This window comes from Adelges cooleyi, unplaced genomic scaffold, assembly GCF_023614345.1.
Source record: "Adelges cooleyi isolate 19-005CV unplaced genomic scaffold, UGA_ACOO_1.1 ACOO_flye_CR_arks_rails_tigmint_CR_PRNA_574, whole genome shotgun sequence".
Classification (NCBI taxonomy): domain Eukaryota; kingdom Metazoa; phylum Arthropoda; class Insecta; order Hemiptera; family Adelgidae; genus Adelges; species Adelges cooleyi.
The window spans coordinates 12,339,117-12,366,447 of NW_026096268.1; the positions used below are offsets into that span (position 1 = coordinate 12,339,117).

Genomic DNA, 27,331 nt, shown 5'->3' on the forward strand with positions numbered 1-27,331 from the left:
TAATCTATACCAGTTTTAAAAAACTATTATCAGATAACACATTTCAGAGTAAAAAGAGTTAAAATTATAGTAAGGCCCCCTAACTACACCTCGACAACGTATTACATGTACAACATAAAAATAGTAAAATATTATTTATTTTTATATTACTTAATTATTATATAAACCAAAACAGCCAAACATTCTTTAAGTAACAAATGTTACCAAATCTGTATACTAACCATGATGTAGAATTGGCCATTTTTGTTCGTATTATTTTTATGTCAATAATTTAGTTGTCTCGCTCAATAATTTTTATTTGTGTGTTATATTTATTAATATTATTATTGTAAAAATATTATGTGTGTGGATCTTTTACATTTTATTTTATATTATAATTACGACATACATTCCGTCTTCCGCGACTTTAAAGTAAAAATTTCATTATACTTAATAATAATAATAATAATAATTATTTTTATTGCTATATATTAATTATTATCCTCAATAATTGTATAATCCTAACAATACTATTTATATCGATACGCGTTTATACCATGTAGATTATAATAATTTAACAACTATTGTACTACAATTTATTTGAAATATAAAAAATGTGACCATAATACAAACAAATTGCTGTTATTTTTTATATATTTTTTAAAAATAAAATTTAAAAAACATTTGCCACCTAGAGGCGAAGACGACAAAAAAACGTGGTCATTTGCTGATGCACAACAACAGCAGTGCCATGACCATATATGTGTGTAATTCCATCCTTGTCTAGGGGAGTGCTAACCGTCTCTCCTTTTATACAACACAATTGCATGATGCCAACGTCCGTGCATTTATACCGCACAAATCGCAAAAACGAATACATGCGAGTAGTTTACACTGAAAACCGCCTAAGCCCGTCATCTATTAGTTGCTCAGTGACCACGCTCGAGTGGTTGTCTACATAAACACCTAGAGGGCGCTACATGTTATCGAGGGGAACGGAAAGCGCTATTAATTAAGGGGCAAAGGATAGGCAATATATGACAAAAACGAATCAATAGTTGCCGTTTTTAATATAACGCAGTCTAATTTTAAGGCGAATATATTAAGATTTTCTAGTTGTAATAATACTTTTAAAGTTATTTTTCTACGAGTTATGGCGTGATTGAAATTCGATCGAACTTCTAATTATTACTAACTTTTTACGTTTTTCAGTATTATGACTTCATGAAAATATAAATCTCAAGAAAATTGACTTAAATACCAATAATAATAATAATTTGTAGATATTATATAACTTTTGAAACGAGTTGAGATAAATGATATTTTTTTCCGAGTTATCCCCGGTACCTACGTACAATAAAGTTTTTTTTTTAACTCATATTTCTTAAAAAAATAATAAAAAACTGTAAAACTGAAAATTGTTGTGTTCACTTTACACGCGGAATGACTCGGGTACAAATTAAGTTAATGAATTGGTTGGCTTTTTTTACATATTTTCAAGGCTAGGCACGTTATGACCGTACTCATACCAGTTTGGCATAACAGTCAAGTAGAGTTTAGCCTATAATTTTAACATTGGAAAACTATACCTACCTTGCATGCATGCTTAACTGGCGAAAAGAGTTGTTGACCAACTCGGTTAAGTTGTAATAAATAGTTTTAGTCGAGTTGCACATCGACAAAGTTCGGTTAAGTCATAAACGTTGGTTTTCTTTCATCTTTTATGTTAAATATTTCCAAAAGGAAAGTTTTAATTAGATAGTCAAAATTGATAACAATATTAAAAAGATTTAAAAACTTAAAATTTCTGTAAATAATAATTTCAGAATATAATTATTATAGTAATCAGTCGAGGATATCTTGTAGTCCAATTGTAGGTTAATCTAATTTCCATAATGATAATAATTATAATAACATTACCATAAATTAGCCATTGATTTTAACCGTTTCCGACATAGACGTACCTACCTACCTTAATGATGATTATTACTTAAATGAGATCACTTACAAAAGTATAAAAACATTTTCCACGAGTTATGTGTCATACTCCAACATTTGTTTGTTGTTGAAAATTAACAGCAGTAATTATTACTACTTTATACTACTTTTACTACTTTATTAGTATCGTCAAATCTGCTGCCGTCATAATTAATGATATCAATTATTAGTATTTATTACCGTTGCCATCTTGTCTGTAACGTAAATGATTATTTTTTAAACCCTAACAATTCGGTACACATGAAGTTTTGTAAAGGTTTTAACACCCTGTGCGTAGAACTGTGTTCACTTTAGGCTAGTGGTAATTCGATTAGGAACCCGAAAACAACAAGACTGTAGGCAACTAAATCGAATATTGTCTTAACCGGATTAAGTCAAACCAGAGAACCTCGTTTCTAACTCGAAACATCGTGTTATGTCATTAGGAATGTTTAATATATTCCATAAAAAAAAAGAGTAGGTATGTTAATATATAAACACTGTCAACTGTCAAGTTTTTTTTTTGTTTAATTTTAAATTATATATATATAATAATAATACCTATAAGTTGGTAAGGCTATAAGTATAATTTTATAGTTAGTCGTCAGAACAATTTTCCCTGTACTAATTAAGATAATAATACACATATATTTTTACAACAAATTCAAAACTGACTAAACTTTGGCATCGTAGGTACAATACAGAAAACAAATTAATGTTTTTTTTTTATCTCCAGGAAAAAATACATTTAAACACGGAACATTTTTAAAAGTAATAATTTGTCTAAAATAAAATCGAAAAATATAATTATACTATTATTATAATGATGACCGCCGAGAAGTGTTTCATACACCTACAGTAGATATAAGATAATAATATAATAAATTTATTTTTTCATAATCAAAAATAGTTAATGCTTACAAATAAAATAAAAATAATAATCCTAAAAACTCAAATGTACACTGAATAATATAATTTTAATAATAGTTTTTTTATATATATAATATATTTTTGTTTTCTTCGAAAAAATAAAATGTACACAATCAATGAACACTTTTTGTGTAAAATTGTTTTATCATTCCTCGTGAAAGGCAATGGTATTTTCGCAGTGATTTAATGATTTAGTCTGTTTTGGCCATTTTGGCGCGTAGCTTAGCGTGCACTTGCAGAAACTCCGGTTTGTCCTCGTCTTTATCTTTAACGTCCATTTTTTCCATTTGCTAAAACAACAAAAAAAGGTGACATTTAATAAATAACGTAATTTAATTTACGATTTTTTATAATTAACAATTTTTTTTTTATACACTATTGTGTTTTTAAAACACAACAGACCAATGCTAACAACAAACTAATAACGCTTCATATTAGGTTTGACATTAACATTAACAAGGTATAACTTTACAATTTTTTTTTAAGATTATAAATAACACATGGTATTTTATTTATGATTTATGATTGTACATTCGATTCCACCGCAGATTTTCTCTAGCACAATTTGTTTTTTTAAATCACCTTCCAGCTATAAACGACTCACAAAAACAAGAAATGATTTTTTGAGAGTCGTTTATACTCCGAATCCAAATTTTCTAGTTTTCTTTGACGTATACGACTAATATAATTTTACATTAATTCCGTGACCAGTTCTGAATTTATTTAGCAAATAAAATATAATAAACTAGAAAATTTTTCAAACGCGTCGAAAGTGAACACAAAACGGTACTTTTTAACTACTTTGTAGCTTGGAGGCGTTTTAAAGAATATTTTGATGGGCTTTGGAAAATCTGAAGACTAATTCGGATTCAATAAAAAAAAAAATAGATTTTTTTTGGTTCTTGTACCATAAAAAAGGACATATTTTATTGCCGTACAGTACAATTTATTAATATGCGAATTTTGGAGAAAAAAAACTCAAAATAAAAATAATACAAATATAAACTCTCCCCTTGAATAATTTTTCAAAAAATCCATTTCCCCATTAAAGCGTACAACGCATTAGCTATGAATGTGTGTATGGAATTTATAAAATAATTTAATCACACAATAATCGGTACACGACTTAAAAAAGTTTTTACTTTTCTCTTTGAACGTTTCTTGTACAAAGCCTACTTAGAACCGGTCAGATGACTTAAACCTTTTTTATTTATATTATATTGACTTTTTTTTTGGTTGGACGTGCACTTGTCAAGGTTACCGGTATTATAATATTATTTATATCATATTATATACCTATATACGCATTGTATGCGCATGCATGTGATTAATGTTATATGTTGTGTGCGATAAGATCCCCACCAAGACGAAAGTACCGTGTTGCAGCACTGCTAATGAGTAATGACGTGCACAAACAACAACAAATATAATATCATACACACATTGGCATTACACGCCTACACTTGCAAACCGTTCAACTGTGGGCACTATAATATAATGGAAAATCTCTACACGACTATTACCACATGTGGTGTACCGCGTGTGTGTGTACTATTGCGATAGGCGATTTCTACTACTTGAATAAACAAATAACACGACGATTGTTTTGAAGCTTCGCTTGGTAGATCCACACCGTGTAAAAATTCGGTCAACCGAAATAAATATATTTTACACCTCGTCCAGTGTAGAGAGTGTGTTTTATTAATAGGTACACCGACACATACCTATTTGATTGTAAAAAAAAAACCTATCATAATAATATATTACCGATTCGATTTTTTTGGCCCGTTCTTCGATCATCCGTTCAAACGAGGTACGGCACGAATTTTTCTGTTGTTCCAATTCTTTTTGGGTTTGCGCTCGCTTGTGTTTTTCCAAAGCTTTCTGCAGCTCTGACTTTTGTCCCAGTACACTTTTGCCACTGAAAGATAATAAAAAAATCATGAAAACAAGGTCTTTAGGAACAGCTATTATAACAGAAAGTGATAAAATCATTCGATATGAAACCATCCATTTGACTAAATATGCAACAAGAATTCAATTTGTATAATTTTGTTAACTTAAAAGGAGCTCAAAATGGCGAAAACTCGTTTGCGCACATGATAGTATTTTTGTCGATTAAAGGACACTACTTGTTTGTGCACATTGTTGTCTTATCTCGGGTAAGACTTTTTCCCCCTACATTACTGCATAATTAGCTTGTTTGAGCATACATATAATATAATTTTATACTAATCATCCTCATATTCACCAATATATAGGTATAATATTTTATTACACTAATATGTTTGTGTTATGTTATGTCTACCTGAATATGTGCGCAAATAACAGCTGTATTTACTTGAAAATTTGATTTCTGTTGTTTATAGTTTTGTGCGCAAACGAGGTGTCTTTTAGGTAAATATCTGCAAAGTAGGCGTAGTGTTTATCATCAATTTAGCAGAATTTAGAATGCAAAAAGTACACTAATAAGTAATATTTGAATTTGACATGTATAATGTCTTATTTGCGATAGGAGGAAAAAATATATCTACTTCATAATTTTAATTATAGCCATTATTTATATTTACGACCTAAGTATGTTATTTTTGACGCCATAACCAGTTAGGCCACTTACGATTTTTTAGAGTTATGAATATCAATGATTGTATTAACATTTGTGGATCTATAGAAAATTATGATTTACAACTGTAATGGAAAGAAGAGGTTTTAAGAGGAGGGTAGTTAAAATTACCCCTTCTGTGACCTAACTTCATTATTGTCCCGCCATCGACTCAAATCGTTGTATTGTTTACCGCGAGCTAGTCTAGTTTAATACCAAGATAAATGTATAAACATGCAAAAGTAGTATTATACAGATATTGGGTTTTATCTTCGAAAAAAACTATAGCTGCTCGTGTTCACACGGACGAGGTTCTATACATATTAATTTCTACCCCCTAATTTTATTTACTTAACACTTATGACATAAGAATCACCAAAACGAAAAAATAACCCTTTTTTCCATACCGATGTTACATAACATATTTACTTTAAAACAAGAGTGTTACACTCACATTTTCTGGTTGAACAATAGTTCTCTGTGCAGGTTCTGGTGCTCGGCAGAGGTCAAACACGGGTTGACCGTCTTCCGCGGTAAAATCAATCCATCCTGGTGCATGTCTCTAGTGCAATCGGTCGCCATTGTCATACCTGTAAAACAAAACTTCTGATTAGAAACGGGCAAATAAAAAAACGAAGACACAATAATGGAGATTTCTTAAGGCATTTGTTATTATATTAAATAATTCACTCGGTCGTGAAGATTTTCAACGGACGATTGAAAGCAAACTACATACCACAACTATTCTCACTGCACGGGTATAGTGGTCTTAATGGCTATAATATTAGCAGACAGTTGAAGTAACAAATGATGTCCAATGATTATTTATCGTTAATAAGTTTACAGTAATTTTTAAGAGAGTGACTAATTATTATACAATATTGTACAAGCGCACGTCATGAACGTCGGTCGTATGATTTCATTTATATATCTATGTATGAATTAAAGAAGATACCGGATGCGGGTACAAACCCCTTGACCTATATCATTTGTGTACAACAGCACTCAGATGTATTAATAAAGCCAACCGAATGAGTTTCACTAGTTTGCGTTATATATACGTTATATAAACTCAAGATCACTTAACAAAGCTGACGCGAATAATAACTTGAACATCTTTTGTTTTATTATACTCTTCGAAAGGTTCTTAAGGAAAAAACCAAGCATGTTGCTTAATTTCGAGTTATTATTATATTGTACTTTGACACAACCCGAATTTAGAATTCCATTAGAAACATCTCAGTGACTGTTGGTAAAGTCGTCAAACGCCTCGAAAGCGTACCTTACACTACAAAATCGTACAAGTGCACTTGAAGAGTTTCATTATTATTCGTCGTTCTCAAGTCACACTTGTATTGTCCCCCAAAAAAGATAAGAAGAAACCACTTGAAATTATAACTGTACTTTTTTTACATTTATTTTAATATCAGCTAAATCGGTCTTTTTGCATATTCAGCTGAGGTCACCGCACGTAATACAAACCGTAGATAAAAAAATAAAAAATAAAAAACAAATTAATTAATTTTTCAAAAAAAAAAACAATCAAACATATTATTATGTTAATTAATATGATTTTCTTAGCGATTTGAAGGTCTAATAAAAAATAGTTTAACAAGAGAGTTATTTTTTAATTACATGCATAATCTGATGACGCACACGGGATAGTTCTATCACTGGCCAATTAATAGTAATAATTTATTTGAAAAAAATAAACATCACAAGCTAAAGATAAAAAAAGCACACGAGTCGTCGACTTGTCGACACTAAACTCAATCGTTGATAAGTCACACAAATGAATGCAAAAAATAATAGCTAACTATAAGTTCAACATTTACAACTATAATAATATACATAAGTGTTGTTTTAAACGTGGGCGCTTTCTGTGTTTTTACAATACCTCGTCTACCATGGCCCATGGGGAAAAATCAACTGTTAATGCACAATAAATAATAAGCAAAAGTTATTCAACGGCTGTATTCAATAGAACGTAAAAATAATTACTATTTCTCTTGAGGCCAATAGTAAAAAATAACAATAATAAAAATAATAACCAGATATCAACGACGGTCGAGGCTTAACGGGTCAAGAAAACGTGAAGAAATGCAGATAACGCTTAATAGGAACGATCACATACGAGCTTTGTATTAATTAACATCAGTTCACCGAATAAACGTGACTGCGAACTGATCGAATGTAAAACTGATTATAATATTAACAGCCAAACAAGTTTGTCTCAAAATTAATGATGAGTATACGTTTTTTTAACGTATAATGAAATATTTAAATCCTGATTACAACTAAGACACTAACTATAACACCTATGATAGAGTACTAGCTAAACATTTCTGTGGCCACGAGTCAAACAACTAAAAAATTTGATTTTTTTTTTTGTCAGTTACCATTATTTCTGTTTTTACTTTTTACTAAAAAATATTTTATGCTTTCTATAAGTTATTACTGTACAACCCGTCCACAGATTATTTAAATAGTTATTTTGAAGCTAGGACAAAGGAAACATGAGTAATGTAGAATTGTTTTTTTAGTTTTAACATTATAACATGATATAGCTTGAATTTCATACCTTTAATAAACATTTTCATATTCATAATATCAAACAATAAATCTCTCTTATCAGTTCTGAAACATAAGAACTTCTTGATTCAAAACTTTGTATGTACTCAAAACACGTTTATTATGTCATAAAATTGTTTTTTTTAACATCAGATGCGAGTTCCAAAAAACTAAACGTGCTAAACAAAATAGAGTCATCTTTACAGATAATGTATACATTGACTCTTGTTGCAAATACTTTTTTTACAAAATAATTACACATGGTTGATTAACAAGCCAAATAAAGAGATTGCTACGCTTTGTAAAACCTTCCTCCGAAGTAACGTCTTTATTTGATATGACTATGATGACTAATAGTTAATAGCTAGAAGTATTTCAACAAAATGGACTTGAATTGAAACGTGGATTCAAAAATCTATTCGAATTTTCAAGCAAAACGTTGACGTCATAATATAAAGCGCGTAGAAGCAAATAAGAGGGTAGGGTAGACCTTAATTAAGTTTAACGAATTGTTTTGCAAGGCCTAGCTAACCCCTCTACAAGCATCAATAGTCTTGGGGTTGTTTAGCCGAGGTAATGATTTCAAAACATCAACATTAGGCTGGGCAGGTAACGTGAACACACTTGCGCGGACTAATAACAGAGATACAAGGTTTTTTGTTTAAATATCATGCTGAACCGGCGAGTCGTGGGTCGGTTTCATTATTATATATGTTTTCAAGATTTATCATAATATGCCCTGGGTATTCTCTTTCTTCTGTGAACATGCTTTAAGGGTTTTTAAAGTGGTGGATTTATAGCTCAAGCCGTGACACGTTTTCTCTTTCTAAACGAACACACTGTCGCTTAAGTGGCACAAACTCGTTAACGTCGGCCGTCCGTTTTGAAGGCATTTTTTTTTTTGTGTACACACAAGAACGGTATCACCACACATATTTTCAAGTACTACTTGTTGCTTTTGAAACACCGTGTATAGTATTATAAATGGTATATATCAGATAGCGCACCACTGTCACATAGGTTATAATATTTATGACTGTAGCATACAATATAATACATATATATATATACATATATTTGCACTGCAGTCTACAAACACGGTATGCGGTATTTTTCGTGAACGCATCGCACCATCAAGCCGTCAGATAAATGCACAAATAATGGAAGGGGAACCGCTGCGAATAACGTTTCCGGTTTAGTAGGACGACGACATGGAATAGTAAGTGCACGCTAGTTGGTAATATTTTTTAATTTGTTATATTATATTGTATATATTATTATTATAGAGGACAAATAAAAAAAAAATCGATGGTACAAACGCCAATAACGGTTAAATAATATATTTTCGTTATGCGACCTCCATCGCCTATCCCCTTTTTCGAGGTCATATTCACAGGTGAATAATAATTAGGTATTCCCTCCCCTCTTCTCAAAGCAACTCTTCACCCCTCGACCGTAGCCGATTTAAAGCGGCACGTTTATGTTTAACATGCGAACGACGCGACGGTCGCACAAAATGCATGATTGTAACAAAATGCACGTTCAAACTACTTAAAAAAGAGCACTTATCTTATCTTAAATCTCTGCTGAACGTTCGAAAAGCCAAAAAAAAACCCATGACGTGACACGAGCACTATAATAACAATTGTCTCACCCATAAATCATAATACAGCCATACAGAAATTTTCAGCTAATTGTCATTATAAGAATGCTTTAAACGATAGCTACATAATAATTCTACACACCAAATATGTACATACATTTAATAAATTATTGTTGTCTAAAAAAAATAACCGATATACTTAGAAATCATCTTAATAATGGTTACTTTTTCTCATGAAATGATACAATTTTGACGACGTCAAGTGGAGGCACACATTCGAAAAGCATCAAAACCACAACCACATCAACCAAACCATCGCTTACTTATAGCTTCTCAAGTGTCTTGAACTAATCATTAACAAAAAATGTCATCCTGGCAACTCACTCTCCAAGTAGTAGCTGAAGATCAAAATTAAAATCTTTATTTGAGAAAGTCTAATTTCTCAAATACCCATAAAAAAAGCTTCCCTGTTTTTTTCAAAACAATTTTCATCTAAGCCCATTTACTAGATTAAAACTTTAAAAAATAAGAGTATTTATTATTTTTTCAATATCACATAGTTTACTAAAATGTATATTAACAATATAAAACATGAATAATCATGTATTTACACTCTAGTATTGTTTTGGCCAGATCCGATCATCGAAGCCAAAAAAGTGAAAGAACAACTTTTGAAGTTGTAGGAATCATGTTCATATAACGTAATCCTCATTTTTGATACTTTCCCAAATTTGTTTGTCCCGAGTCCTTTACTATTTATTTTTAAGTTACAACTTTCTGCTATACAATCCCATTTAATATCTTTCGAATTATAATTGTCAACTTCTTAACGCTCTCCACCTCTAGTTTTAACGTAATTACTGAACATTTTTAAGGGCTGTAGGAGTATTTATTATATAGGAAGTCAATAGGCTATCGTACACATGCCAAATATCCGTACATGGATATCTATGACATTCGGCATACGTGGGGTAGTCTTATAAGTTGTGTATTTAAAGCCGGAGAGATAATGGGAACATCCCATGTCGGGTCTGTTCCGGATCGATATCAATGTTATCTTCTATTGAGGTATATTATAATATAATATAGTATTGCGCTTTGCATGTTCGCATCCCTGTTGAATACCCGAGACGGCGCCTCTGCATAATATCGTCCGGCTCCGTCCAGGACGTCTAAAGAAATAATTAATGTTGGTCGCCATCAGATTCATAATAAACCCAATGAATCGGCCAACATATTATTATATAGAAAAACAACACAGAAATCCGTCACGGTCATTGTTTCTCAAATCGTGTATACGTGTCATTCTCACGGGTCGACATTCAATTATATACATTGTTTACTACACGGATCGAAGGAGACGGTGGCGGTATCTTTTGTAAACGTTTTGGCTGGTCTACAGCCTGACACACGTCGGTCACGATCGTCCGAGTGACCTAGAATTACCTTACAGCCGCCGTCCGAATGTCTGAAAGACAACACACACACCGAGTGTATACCTAATATTATATTATACTCTATTATAATGTTTACACTAGGCTCCATACACTATATTATTTACCTATTATATTGTTATAGTCGACTGTAAAATACGAAAATGATAAAAAGAAGAGTAAGAGAATAGGAGAGAAGATAAGCCGCCAAAATAGAATTTATAATAGATCAGAAGCAAGTAGAAAGTGCGAATGGTCAAGTTTTCAGGAAAACTATTGACAGATTCTCGTTAATAACAATCGATTACTAAATATTATATCGATCGTTGCATCGTATGATTGACACTTTCGTGACACCAATGGCACAAACAATGATATGTATATATAAATATATATATTTTTTGTTTACTAAGTGATTTATGAAAGTGAATACCTACTTTGAACATCTTAACCAGCCCCGAAAATAAGTGCCTGTTGTGCCACAGCTTTGTCACCAAACCAAAACGCATTCTCTATTCATCCGAATAGTTTATTTATTATAATCGGGTAATTCAATCATTTTAAACACATTTTTAACCTAAAACTTTAAGTGGTCTTGGGTTGGGAAGGGGGCATGCCACTAAATTCATTATTTTAGGTGTTACGGGTTTTTTAATAATAAAGAACTTCAAAACGAAGGCTTATAAACTATAATCAGTCATAAGTATATATTTACATAATTTTTGACATAATTACGGTTTTCCGCCGAAATTTAAGAACCACGATGATTGAAATACAGTTGGCAAGACATCGTGTCAGACTATGTAAGTTTAAAAATACCTGAATGTATGTATCTGATGTAAAGAGTACAAACGTAAGACATTCGGTTTTACATAACTCGCGGGACACGATTCTAATAATTATTTAAAAACGAAAAGTCTTAAAACGAAATTAAAGTTATTATTGATATTGTACAATACCTACGTAATATGCAGAGAACATTGGTAAGAGTGAAAACCCACTCGTAAAATTATGCGTATTTAGACAAATATATATGTAAATAACAAAAAAAAAAAATGTACGTTTTTTTATGATAATAATTGTTAATGAGGAAAATTAAAAAAAACCTAACAGATAAGTGGCCGTCGATTGGAAAGTCTTGAAATAACGTTACCTATACATTATTTTAATGAGCGGTATACATTTTGTATAATGATCATTCACTAGCAAGTAGCATGTAACAATCGAACCGGCAGAACGAAAAAATAAATAAGAATATTATTGTGGTAAGAAATTTAAGCCAACTCCTCGTATGTGTTCCAGATGATGAGTTAATAATCGTTGCTGGTAACAAAAGAAAGGGGGAAAAGCGGATAAGGAAATTATTACCGAAGGCTTTTTTTGTTTTTAATTTAAAATAATCATAAAATCATGACTCACGACACCCCTTTCAAAACGCATCTATTATTATAGTAGTAATAATAATTCACATTGGGTATTTTTCGGTGTAGGCGTTTGTGTTTGACATTAACACAACTGCGGTCGGAATTATAATCCTGGGACATGCGATCCAAACGCATTATATTTTAGACTAAAAGATTACAACATTTTTGTTTTATCAAGTTTTTTTTTAGTATTTTACGTGGTTTAAAAAACAGATAAGAAATACAATACAAACGCTTTATCCAAAAAAAAAACGACAGTGCGTAAATTTTTTTAAACGAACCAAAGCGACTTCTTTCGATTTACAACAGAACAAAAAACAATCCAAGGGATTGAGTGAATAAATGAAGACAAAAAAAAATAATTTATATTGTAAATTATCGACCAAGTAAAAATATAATTAGAGCGAAGCGTATATATTAATAATAATCGTTAACCGAAAAAAAATGTGAAAGTCACCTTAATGTCGTTAATCGAAGACCATCTTTAGATTAAATATGTTAAGTGGGATGTACATAACATAATATACTATATAGTGAATAGACAAAACAGGAATTTATTTTTAAAAAAACAAACAAATAGTCATAAATAAAAACCTGTTTCTTCTTTTAACTTACGCATCCAAAACACTGATTGAATTTTAAATTAATTTCATTTCTAAGATATGTTAACGACCATTATATAAAAGTTTCTATAGAGTACAGCAGACTATTTAAATATTTATAATCAATGACACAGGCTATATACCTACTTACAATATTTATTTTAATTAAAACAATAATGGATAAATATTATTATAGCTCATAATAATAATAATTTTAAATGGTAATTGAGAAAATGCGTTTCTTTTTTTATTTAAAATAAGACCGATAAACCACAAACTGGTAAATAAAATATTTATTGTCTCAGTAATGGAATGTGCAATGTCATTTCTCCGGTTAAGATTAATACAGCATTAACCAATCCTATAACAGCTACAATTTAATATTATTGCCGTTATTAAAATGTCAGAGAATTTTTTTTTTTTTACAGCTGATCAGCACAAAGATACTAACTGAGCTTTACAAACTCAAGATGAAAGATTTGTATTTTCTTTATCATTTACATTCTGGCATTTCCTATCATCAACTGTCGCTGTCATTTTGTTACCTTATAGGTATACTACTTGATGTAAGGAAAATGGAAATACATTGAAAACTTGTTTTATATTAAACCTAAATGTGTAAATACATTACAGTGTGTAAATATCGGAGACTAATGCTTAATTTGTTTATGTAATAGATGACTACTGTTGGCTATTATACAACATTTTTGTACTAAAGTATTTACAAATTAGAAATGGCAATTTTAAATAATTGAAACATTTCACTAAAATGCACCTCCTAGTGTTTATCTTATATTTTTCCATTATTGACACGTTGTTCAAGTGGTTTGTGTCGTACCTACTTATTTTATTATCATTATTATTTTTCATATTGAATTGTACAACATTTATATTTTATACTGCGTAAAATTAAACAAGTAATGTAGGTAAAATCCATTGCTATTATAACCAGATATGACATTGGGTACGAGTTAAAAATATTAAAATAAGTTAGCAGTCTCACAAACTGGATTGACTATGTTTAAACCTATTAAAATGTACAAATCATGAAGATCTCCGATTTCAAGTATTAACATTTTGATTTGTCATAGAGTGAAATAAACATAAATTTTATATATTTGCTATGACATCATCCATCAACACCGCGTTTTTAATTTTATATAATGTATAACAATTTATGTTGACAACAACTCACCGTTTATAATATTACTATTATACTGCTGATCCTTCTGCCCATCTAGATTCTTGTCATCAGTCTGGAAATAAATAAAACAAAAATACCGTTAGGATGCGCAAAATTAAAAAAAAAAACAAATGTCAGTAGATTACCGCTGTGGGATTGTTGATCATTTATTAAACACGGGTAAAAATAGTTTAAGAAAAAGAAAAAAATGTTCGCTAAGCAATAATTATAAACTATGGTGGTAACGTGATGGTGGAAATTTGATGAATTCTTAACAAAACATATTTGTCTGCGTTGATGCCACGGATAACGTTAAAAATATGAAATGGCCCCCATGGTGGTTACTAACCAGTAACCAGTAACCGTCCTCTAAAAAAATGCACAAAGATGCAAAAACATAATCCATAGAGATCTAATAATATTATTACTATAAACGTAAGAAACGTACGGGTCGCGCTTGTTTCTAAAACAATGATTATGCACGCCGGGAGAAATTATCAAACTATTTAACCTTTCACTATTATACACGAACGGTTCGATCGTCAGTCGTCACGATGGTCATGATAGCGGCAATAAGGAAATACACATTACTTTGCACAGCCCGCGGCACCCAGTATGACAGTGTAATAATAAGGTTTTTTTTAATAATTATTTTCAAACATATTTCATTCTCCAATTTATAATACTCGAGGGCGACACGAGACGGGAAACGAAATGCACTGTTCTGGTACATCGCTGCGGGGAGATTTGTTTTTTATAAACGTCCAATTACCGAAAGGTTTCAAATAAAATATATAATAAGCTCTACTAGTTATTGAGTACTATTATATTTTATCGCACACTTACCAAAACCAGAATTCACACTATCTTTTATTTACATTGCAAACATAGTGTGCAGGCTCTCATAGTGGTTAAAATACAAAAACTGATAAGTAAAACTAAGCGTTTTACATAACCTATTACCGACAATGTGAATTATTTATAACCGCACAAATAGTGAAGACAGAATTTGTAATAATTTAGACTGTAAAAAACATTAAGAAAAAAAAATACTTTGCAGCAGCCGTTAAGTTTACACCGCTGTATGCTATCGTGGTCCATGTTATTCTTTTTCCTTGTGACGCAATTACACAACAACTAACGCATAGCCATTACTCATTTTGTCATAGGAGACTAACAAACTACCTATTCACAATACCGCTTACATAAAAAGAACATGCGTCTTAATAATTATAATTCTTATCTAAAATAGCAGTTGATATAATATTATATTGTTCGCTTGAAAATACTTAAAAGACAACGGCGAGTTCTAAAGCATGACGACATTAAGTAAACTCATTGTCAAACAAATGAGTCATTGAATTCAAAAATTAAAAAAAAAAAAACAATCTAATGCGTTTTTTTTTTGACAATTAGTATAATATATTAACATACATATATCCAACTATAAAAAAAATACATTGCAGACAAGGCGTCATTCGCTCAAAATCGGTCACAAAAAAACCGCATACGTTTTGTAAAATATTTGACAACAGTAAGAAAAAACACGACGGAGAGTTGAGACTAACGGCTTAACCATTTTAAAGTCAGCATAAATCAAAACATTGTTTAGCGGCTTAAAAAAAACGAAGAAATAGAGACGTTTTACAAGGTGCATAAAATTCATAAATGAATAGTAATTTTTTTTTTCATACAATCTTAACATAAATAAATCAACCTCTGTTATTCGAGATTAAATGTAAATTGATAACCACCGAATTCAAAACGTTTTATACAGTTTTTAGTTGTTTAGAGATTCGCCATCTGTGCTTTTAGGCGACGATAATTCGTTTTGCATAGTCGAACAACAAAATGAAAAATTGACCATGTTGTTTAAAAAACCTGTTTCAACAGATTTTTATTTATTGTTCTTATTACTATTATACTATGCTACATATTATAACGGTAGGGACTCGGATAGGGTCAAAAACCCTTTGGACGACCGCGTTGCCGGTAGTGATAAGTCCAATAACACAAAAGGCCAGTGAAAAAATCAAATAAACAATACATAATAATCAAACGTTTGTTGTTGTGTTTGCGAAGGGGAGGGGTTAAAAACCGGCTTTTATAATTTATATTTTTTATCTGGCATCATTCTGTTGTAACTCCGAATGAATCGATTAGATAATAATATTATTATTATTACGCAGCATATTATATTATTTTTAAAAGAAGAGAAAATTACAATTTACACTTTAGCCGGTTGCTGACGTTTCGCGGGTTTACCTATATTATTATTATTATCGTCGTCGCCATCTCCGTTTTTTTTTTTAGGTTTTTGCATAATATAATAATTATTATATCACAAAATAGCCCGAAATTGCACAGAAAGATTACAACAGCGATACTTAACACTGCAATAAAACAATTTAATTATAGTAACGCCGCCAGTGTCAGTTTTTTCTTATAGTTTTATGATGATTATAATATTGTATATTGTAATGCAAAAAACTTGTCGAGTGCCACGTTTAAGTAGAATAAATATGTGTTGGTATAATAGTGGTTAATTGCCAAATGTGAAACTCTTAAAGATTAACCTAACGTTTTGCGATTAAAACGTTATCAGTAGCACTCATATTATAATGATAAAGTCTTGCACGTTCATTCCCTTTAGTTCGTGCCGGACAGTGACGGTTTTGTGTAATTAAAATATATATTATTAATACTATTAAACATTTAATACATAAGAGACTATATTGACAGCGCATTCAAATGAACTGTTTCTGTACTTTGAACGACCACATTTCCAATGAAAATTATTATTTATTTCCATAAAATTGTACTCATAATCATCGAATGTTCAACAGCAACAACAAAATTAATTGTTCGACTGAATTAAATATAAATAATAATATTATGTGCTATAATGTGTAATCACAAAAGCAATTTAATAAAAAAAAATTTATATTAATGATAATTTTATGGTGTATGATGTGCACGAAAAAGCACAGTTAAAAGTTATATAATGTTCGAAATACAAGGCGCATGTCGAAATTATCAACTTTAACGTTATCTTATCACTTGTTTGTAATAACTAATAATAACAAGATTTCCCCGAAACACAATAAGTACAAAAATAACTGCATTTGATGAATCATCTATACAGTTTATTAATACTACAAAATATGATAATTACACATATTATTTGGTTGAAGCACACACGTTTGTTATGTGTAATAATGTTATTTATAAAAATATTTTGTTATTCGCCAAAAAAAATAATGCTTTATTATTATAAATTATAACTATAAATGTATTATTATTTTCTAAGTATTTGTCATAAAAATTGTTTGCAAAAAAAATAAGATTTAGCCTTTTAGGTTATTGTACGTTATTAGATCACTATCAAACGCAGCAGAACAATTTTTAATAATAAAAACGACAAAAAATAAGTAACTTATTTACCGACTCGCATAGAATTAAAAAAAAAATGTTTACATTTACAATTATTGTTTCTAGCTGTTCTTTTACGGTGAAAAAAATTACTCATACGCTGCGTTGAATAATTTAAAATGTTGTCAACATTGAACTTCAATAATTTTAAATAGAAGATTAAATTTCTGGCTAAGAAGTAATTATAAAATGTCGGTATGCTAAGACAGTTTTTAATAATCAGAGTACATTAATGATAATTCTTAATTGATGGTAAACAGACTTTTTTTTACAACGCTTGTTTACAATATATTTTTATTATGCGTTAGTGGTCAGTTACATTGTTGTCGTTCTTATAATACCGATGATAAAGATGGATGGCATTCTAGCTTTATCGATACCATCATTTTCAATTCCATCATTTTGGTACAATAGTAATTAAAACGAATAAACCTAATGCGTTCGCTCTATACAAGCTTATTAATGAACGAAATGTTTTGTCCAGTACAGACGATTAACGATTCGTCGGGTCATTTCGATACATACAAGTAACATACCTATTTCAATCGGTTAAGATAAAAAGCGGTTTCTTTTGTAAGCGGCTGTATATCATGTTATAATTATATATGCGATGGGATTTGGGCACCATTTGGAAATAAACCGTCTTCGTGGGAGACTGCTGATACTAATCCTAATACATTGTAAATTAATATACACAATAACAACACTACAGTTTACAAAACAACACCATTCACTCAATCATCAAACGCGGTGGGATTAACGTGGTCAGTGCAGAAACCGAAAACAATAGTTTATAATTTTTAATTTCCCACGTTAGCACGCCGGTAATTAAATTATTATTATTGTTGTGCAACTGATAATGTTTCAAGGCCGTCGCTGGTCGTTGGTTGCTGTGTTCCACTACGAGCGAACAGTATATTTTATTATAATTTTTTTTTTATAGTTATATTATAACTATCAGACCGTATTAAAATAATTCAAACCATTCCGCCGTGTGTATACAACATCCCGCAGCCTCTGACGCGTTCACAAAAAAAAAAAAAAGAAGCAAAATATCATATCAAACTACCGGAAGAGACAAACGAACCGCAATATTATTGTGACGTCCGTCGTCGGTCAATTAAAAGTAATAATTATTGTAAAAAAAAAAAGTTGTCAAAACGTGGTAACAATCGAACGCGCGTTTGTGGAAACAAAAGGTCAAAAAACAATTTGCAAAAGGTCTACGAGCCGCCTAAAGGTCACTTCGGCTGGCGTGTGAAATACCCGTTAGAAATAACAATTTAAAAAAAAAAAACAATAACATAAGGTAAAAAAAAAAAAAATCTATGAAGACCGGCAACGATCCATAACCGGTCGGCGGTCGTTATTAGTCGAGTAATGGCCGTGATCGTTGTACGGCGGTCAAGACGAATATTGTTGGCTATTATTATTATTATTGATCATCATTTTTATTGTTGATATCGTTACAGAAGTGTGCGGACATCGTTTAGAGGAGTTTTCACAGAACTTGGCTTTACCGAACTTGTAGTTACCAAATACGGACATGACCTCTCTTCGCGCGCGAGTTCCGCCACTGGCCACACTCTTGTCGACCGTCAAAACGCGCCACGTTTGTTCGACCGTAATATTAATATTATTGTGTACCCAAAAAATAATTTCCAAAAAACCACCGTCCACCAACCCTCGACGATTACCTATACATTTTAAGAGCGTAGTTAATTTTTTTATCAATATTGCTCGAAGCGAGTACTTACTTTGGACGAAGAGACGGAGTTCCGCCACCTGCAGTCCGATCGCGCGCAGGTTTTTTTTTGTAAGTAGATAGGTACGATATATTTTGATGTGTTTTAATTAGCTTTATAATGTATATTGTTTTTTTACAATAATAATTATCAGACGGACGAAACGCACAGGTGGAAATCGGTTGTTGTTTTCACTGGGTCGCCTTTATAACGAGAAATAAAATACCCGCTGACTGTCGGATTGAGGAAATTATGTTAATTGTAGTTTTCCGTGAAAACCCCGAAAAACGGAACAACGCCGACGTGAGCGGAAAACTATTGCAAAACGCCACACACAACAGCGAGAGAGCGGCCAACGACAAGTAACTGCGTGCAGCGTGAACGAACGTGAATTCAGGCGGTTCTCGATCCAAACGATCACTGTGCCATCTGCCGAGCGCCGACGTCGGCCGGCGATAATCGGGTACCGAGTAGGAGGAGGAGCAGTAGGGGAGGCGGCGACCTTGAAAGGGACGGCGCACGTCGGCGCTAGTTATTTTTCAGGGAATACCGCGACGCCTTCTCCTCGTCTCCCTCCACTTCCCTCCTCATATTTTTATCCCTTTTGTATCGGGCACGAAGGAATTACATTTTGTGTGTCGTTCCCACGCACCCGCACCACCCGCGTTTACAGGTGGGTGTGTGTGTGTGCTATTTCGTCAACAGAAAAATACAGAACAATGTGCCCGCACTCGACCCGCCCTCCAGGCTCCATAACCCCTAATCGGGTTAAAAGTGCCTATGAAAAGAATAAGAATGTATTTTTTCACAGACGACGATAACAAACACACAGACTAGACATTAAGTGTAATATTATCCAATTGCGACTGATCAAACATCATAGTTGCACGTATCAGAATAATCGTGGGGGGAGGGTAGCGGATGTTCTAAACGAGACGGTGGTAGACATAGAAAAAAGCTCAAGGGAGAGGGCTCAAGTCGGTAATTAAAAGAGAAAAACTTACATTAATACTGTTTTGAACTATTTTTCGCTGAATCCGAATCTGTCGAGCCAAATATTTTCACCGTAACATCTAGTTATTTTCCAAATCGTCTCCAAAGGTAGCAACATTTTTTTAAAAAACTAAGAAAATGCAGTAAAGAAATAAAAAAATGTATATATAAAAAAAAACAAGCACAAAAAATGATACACTAGCGTACCTATACGCGTATTTCGGCAACAATGTTATCAAGACAGCTGTCTGTTAGTGTGATTAATACTGCTGGTATATACTGTTAGTTGGTTTATACAGCTTTTGATTTTTCTTTACTCGACTTAAAATACTCTAATTTTGTTATTAATTTTATTTTTGCCTTTACAAAATGTTAGCAAGCCTCCGGAAAAACGTGATATTGTTTTTAAAATATTTCATTACTATACTATAATAATATACAACTACAAGTGTTGTTTAAGTTTTTTTCTAGATTAAGCAAATGCTGTAGCCTGTACATACCAATAATTTATTATACCTAAAGAAAAAAAAACATCTTCCATTCTAATTCGCGTGTGCGTGTTAAAATTGAAATTAAAACACACGTGTTTGTATTATACTTTAGTTTCAGATTCCGCTAGTTTTAACTTTTAGTTAAAGTTTATTTTAGTATCAGTAGTATGAAATCATACAATAAATGCTCGTTTACTTATTTTTCGTTTTTTACTCTATATAATATTCAATAGTTTTTAGTGTACTTGGTTTATATTGCTTTTGATTTTGCTGTACTCGATTTAAGCTGCGCCAATTTTGCTATTAATTCATTAAGTTTTTTTTTTTTGCTTTTACAAAATGTTAGCAGGCCTCCGGAAAAACGTGATATTGTTTTTACGCCTTTTGGCCGTGTTCGCTGCTCCGGTTGACTCCCGGTACGTTGATCTGCAGTCGGTAGACCGTGCCACTTTGGTGCGGCTGATCATCGACTTGCAAAACGTCGAAACCGGGTATCCTGCCGCCGACGTTGCGGATCCGTGGACGGCGGACCAGCTACTCCGCTGTTACAGCGACGTCAAAGAACTACGTATGTTGGCGTTCGTCAGCACTTCGCTGTTAAAGTGCAGGTACACGTTCAACGCATTGCACCACATGCGCCTTGCCGCCAACCTGATCAGACAAGACCGCCGTTGGTACGTCAAGCACATGACCGAATACCGCGACCTGGTGATGGCCGCGGTGAGCACGTTGTACGCTATCGGCTACGAGCACGCCAACGACTTGTGGATGTTGGCCGCCTACTTGGACGGGTTAGAAAGTAACGACAGCAAGACGATGACTCCGGTGGCCGTCGGACAAGTACACGACGCGGTCACTGAGAAGCTGAACGGCGCCATAAATCTGTACAATTGTCCCGACAATACCTCGTATTCGGGGAAGACTTCATACGTTTCCAAAGGAAGTGCCAAAGTGCGACAACAGTTGGTGGACCAGGTCAAAAGGTCACTCGTTTCCAATTACGAATCTTTGAAAGCCACGATTGACAACAATAAAAAAGCGGTATGGCTTGTGGCCGCTGCGACCGCCGACGAGTACCAGATCGCCAATACGTTGTACTTGAACGACGCGACGTCCAACCGGCAGTTGGTAGAAGGACTCCGGTTGTTTATGGCCGCGGTGGACGTGGACGTGGACGGCGGTCGGTTGTACGACGTGTTATCTACGTTGAGCCAAAACGCCCGGGACTTGAGCTCTTTGAAACGTGGTCTGACCTCCGTGAAAATGTACTTGACCGCTTTCCTGGACTTTTTGAAAATTGTCGTGTTGCGGCTTACGCGAAAATCGTTGGAAGGTTTGGAAACGCAAAGGTCGCCGTCGTCGCTGCTGCGAAAAACCATGGATAAAAAAACCTACATGGGTGGTTTGAACATGAAACCGGTAGACGGTCGCCATTCGACGGAACTGGAGGACGGCTATTTGACGGAACTGGCGGGCGTCTTGTCCGGGTTCACGGTGTTCTTCCCGGTTCGCGAACAAATCGTCCACGAGGCCTACCGAATAATTGAAGAGCGACGCGGCCCGTTTGAAGGCCTGGCGAAAAAAATCAAAACACAAGAAGAGGCCCTACTAAAAAAGTACACGGTTTTCGACCGCAGTCGTCGATTGTTGCACTCGGAATCCTCTTCGATTAATGACAAATGGTTCAAACAGGTGAAAACGTTTGCCAGACAACATACAATTTCTCCGGGCCCGTCCACCGTCCCGTCGAGTCCGGTTAGTGCCATAATGTGGACGGCTAGAGTTTTCAATGAATACTTCCAGAATCATCAGCTACTCAAAACCGTCGACTTTCACGCGGTCCATTTAATAGTGTCGTCATATGTTCATCAACAATAACAAAAATTGGCCTCTGGCCCTTCGCTCGTGGCCTACTGCACCAGTTAGCGTAGTAACTCGACAACGAAAATGTTTAAAATTTAATTTTGTGTTTTCCTAATAAATGTACTAAAAATCAAATGAAACTCTGTAAATTAAAATTTGTATTGTTGGATTGAGAATGTTCAAGATATTATTTTCAAGAAGAAAAAGAGATTATAAGAAGAGTGGTTAGAATACATGTTGAAAAAAGTGACCAGATATGATTAATAAGACAAGGTATGTATGATATATAAGGATATTTAAAGGTGGAGGGTATACTCAGACATTTGACACCCAATAATTCGACACCTACGTACCCTTATTGACCTACGTACATAATAATAGCACTACCGTCCACCTATGTGATTCAAATATGAAATAACAATACACCAGTGTTGTTAGGACTTAGGGAACACGTTTCAAAGAGACACCTTTCTTGCGAATCTTGATAGGGATTTAAAGTGTATATTTTTGAGTTATTAATAAAAATAAATTCCATTTTTTTTTTAAGAAAAGGAATACTAAATTTTGTTCATAATTCATTTGTAATTAGTTATAAGTTATAACTAATTTGAAAAACAAATTGACCTACTTAAATAATAAAATTGTTTTAGTAAAAAAAAAATACACAATTTTGTTATTCGATACTCGATTATTAGATTATTCTTTATTCGCTTAGTTTGTACATTCAACGAAGGGTATTTATTTTTTTGTGAAAACAAGTTAATTTTGTCATCGCGAACGAAAGACTAAGCCACTTAGCTTAAAACCAATCCGTTGTAGAGGCCAATAACAGTAGGATTTGTGAAGACCCTCAACTGTTAAACCCTTTCAGAACGACACACTGTAGCCATAATATGCACAAATCTTAATTGTGTATGATTCTACTGTGGAAAGCTAGTGCTAAAATTATTAAGGAAAGCGAGGACAGTGCTCTAAGCCTATTTTTTTTTTATAAAAAAAAAGGTTTCTACAACAATTTCTCGAACACAAGAACGCAAAAGCCAATTATTTTTTGTGTAGCATTTAGTGTTATTATATATTTTTTTTTTTTTTAAGAGATGAATTTATACATCTATCTAGTCCGCATCTGCTGCACGTTATTAATTTAATATGCAAAATAAAACCGACGGATGTTTGTATAATTTTCAATATTTTATATTTCATTACATTCGATTCGTTTTGTTATTATTATGTCAAATTGATTAAACCATTATACAGTTCTACGGTTTCAAATTCGGTTGTATATATATATTATTTTTTAATGCTTATGTGTTCAAGTAAAAAGTGTATATTTAGATCCGTTTAGGCGTATGAAAACTGAAAAGCTGTTCGTCGATCTAATACAAATGTGCTTCGGTAGAACATTTCGTATCCGGTTTAATTGATGAAAATAAATAAATAAAAATGCCGCGTTAGTACACTAGATGCATACTTTCAGAGTCTGTATACAGTTCAGAGTCATGGATAGTGTTACAGCCACATAAATTCAAATAAATATTTATGCTAGAAACGGCCGTACCACCACAAACGTCATTATTTATTAACCCATAGTCCCGTGTTAAACTGAAGCCAACCCGTGTCTTTATACTCACTATAACAGCTAACATCCTCCGAGTTCATTTACGGTGTAGCCCGCACAGCCGGTTGGCGTTAAACCGTTAATGTCAGAGCGTTAACCGCCTTGTCTGTAAACAGCTCAAGTATAGTAATACCCCCAAGGGCTTTGACTTGGAAAGTACAGGTCCATCAAAAGACCTCTCGCAGAATTCGGGTAAAAATATATCTTCTCGGCGCCACTGTTCCGCGCTCGTTTAATATCAGAAATGCACCCCTTTTTTTTATGACAGTTTTAAACAGAGTCTGATGTCTCTGAATCGAGTGGAATTGAATTGACTCGATTGCGGTTGATAATAATCGTTTTATCGCTTTACCCCCGGATACGTCTGATGCGATAACCGATGTGCTAAGGCACGTTTGCCATTTTGAATGACGCAAATATCCGGATTAAATGCGCTTCCCTCGGCGCCGGTTCGTGTTTATGCGCTTCATACGCGTGGGAGTAGTTTATTAAATTAAAATTTCAAAAATCCAAGGGGAAATCATCGAAGCGACGGTGTTTTGCTCGGAACGTATTGACGTCAGACGCGGTGGAAATGTATTAATTTAAACCTTGTAAAGCGCCAAAACGCTACACTACAGTAACCAAAACCTACATCAGAGCCTGCACTTGTACGGTCACTAGGTCTGTGGCGTTAGACATCATTTCTTTGATCGGCCAATCATTATAGTTCGGATTTATATTTTCTTAAATTAACATACTCGACTGGGTCATATTATTGAGGCAAAACCAAATTTAACGATTTGGGTGGAGGAGCAATTGACCCACCGCCCATCGGTCTAGAACCTTATCGTTTCTGCACTTTTGTATGCTTGTTACATATTGCTTCGTGACATCGTGCATATCACTCATTCGCCTGTTTTTTTCTGTGTTAAAATATGATTACTGTAGTTAAACAGCAATTTATTTTGGGTTTTTTTTAAACCTCTGTGAAAATTTATTGTTTTGATTTCATCGAGTTTTCCAAATGATTATGATGCGTTCGAACTTAACTAAACCGACGGCCTGGATTAAGCCATCAATCTTGTACAAGCACTGTGCAATTATTGGACATGCTGTTGCGGTTTGTAAACTAGTTAATGCATTATAATAATAAAGAAAGCAGCTGCTGTTATCGGTCGGACGGGCAACGGACGTCGATGCAAATTCAGCAAATCCAATCGATTGACCGACCGAAGCGACGTAATGATGATTTGTTAGTATTCTTATTTTCGAATAAACCATTAGAGGTATACGATTTTTGTTCACTTTGACCGAAAAACGTTTTGTTGGCCTAACCTATCGTTTGATTTTGATCGGTGATTACGGTGAATTTTAGATTTTCAGCGAATTGGCCAACCGAAACCGAATCAGATTCAGATTCGTTTTCGGTCGATTTCCACAACAACAATTCTAGACCGTCGGACTACTTAGATCAGGTGTTTTTTGTACAGAACCAATGAGGGAGCAAGTTCCCCTCAACTGAATAATTTGGCCAGTTAGGCTTAGTAGTGTAAAGCTCGAAAAAGGGTTAGCATTTTGCGCACAGTACTTAAATTTTAGAAAAACGTTAATAAAGGAGTCTGTGATAGACTAATAAAATACACAATTAGTACCATTTTTACAAAAACAAGTTTTCGACCATAAAATATTTATTTATCTATTGGACCTATTCTATCTGTGATTGTTGTGTAATTTGTTGTCATTTACTTATGTGGTATCTACTAGTATTTTATTATTGTACAATTATCAAGATATATTTATTAGAATAACAAATATACGGTGTATAATATTGTTTTCTACAAGTTTCTAAAATTTAAAAACTTTATTATTACTACAAATAAAATTGGACGGTTAAAGACAATAATCTAGTTTTATACCTCACATAACGGACGTTTAGCGTTCTCTTAATAGTTTTAAAAGTTTGAAACTGTGCCTATTCTACTCGTTTAAAAGACAAACTTTACCAACCCTGGTTTCAACCCTATTTCGCAGAATAGGCCGTAATAAACTGTCGGGTTATCTTTATCGATACAGCACCCCCCTCGTTACATCATATTGACCTCCAGACTTCCTTTTTTGTAGACTTTTATACGCCCTTAGTCAAGGCCTCTAAGTTATTTTTATCGAATATTCGTTTATAGCTATGTATTTTGAATTTGCTGCCATTTGGCCCTTACCTTGGGCGTAGTGAAAAACGTCCCGCTGAGGCTGGTGACGGGCGGCCGTCCGGATTCGGTGAGGCAACCGTCCGATTTGGAATCGGCACAGGACGCTGGTGTCTGTTCGGGCACGTCACCGTCCCGCTTTTGGACGACCAGATCCGGTACGGACGACGTCTTCTCCAGTGGCTGCTGCTGTTGCTGGAGCTGCTGCAGCTGGCCAACGGCCACGGCGGATCGGTAGGTGTTGGGCGACGATGGCATGGACCTGGCCACCGCCGAGGGCGGCTCCAGGCCTTCCGGACGTGCGGCCAACCGGTCACACATCGCGCGCGCAACCGGCGGCGGCGACATCAATGAGTCACACGCCGCGTTCACGACAAGGGTGAGCGATCGCGACCGGCCGCCGCCGTCCCTGCGGCAGCCCGTTACTTTGCTCCGCGCAGTGTGGCCACGCGGCCCGATTTTTATTTTATCGGCTTGCCGATCGGTCTCAGTGACCCCCGGAGGCGTCCGTCACGGCGTGACGCGTTCGCAATGCGTAACACGCCAATCATTCGTCCGCTGTTTGTTGTTGTTATTTCTTGTCGAATTGCGGTTTTACGCTCCAGTTCGGCCGACCCGCCGACGTTTTGCCAAGGTTGTGCGGCGTACGCGCGGTTACGATTGCGGTCACACTGCGGCCGCGGCGGCGGTCCATTGGCT

At 33.9% G+C, this 27,331-nt stretch overlaps 1 protein-coding gene and 1 non-coding gene across 2 annotated transcripts; both read right to left on the minus strand.

The window, feature by feature from the left end:
• Positions 1-687: 687 nt before the first annotated feature.
• LOC126843855 (U6atac minor spliceosomal RNA) lies at positions 688-800 on the minus strand. The gene has a single exon (XR_007686500.1). It is a non-coding gene; the product is annotated as a U6atac minor spliceosomal RNA (small nuclear RNA).
• A 2,026-nt stretch (positions 801-2,826) lies between these two features.
• Positions 2,827-26,979, minus strand: LOC126843795 (uncharacterized). Its single transcript, XM_050581576.1, has 5 exons — positions 26,645-26,979; positions 14,317-14,377; positions 5,943-6,078; positions 4,654-4,807; positions 2,827-3,176 (listed from the first exon to the last, which is right to left on the minus strand). Exons 1-5 carry the CDS (start codon positions 26,951-26,953, stop codon positions 3,078-3,080), a joined length of 759 nt encoding a protein of 252 aa, XP_050437533.1. The 5' UTR covers positions 26,954-26,979; the 3' UTR covers positions 2,827-3,077.
• Positions 26,980-27,331: the final 352 nt, after the last annotated feature.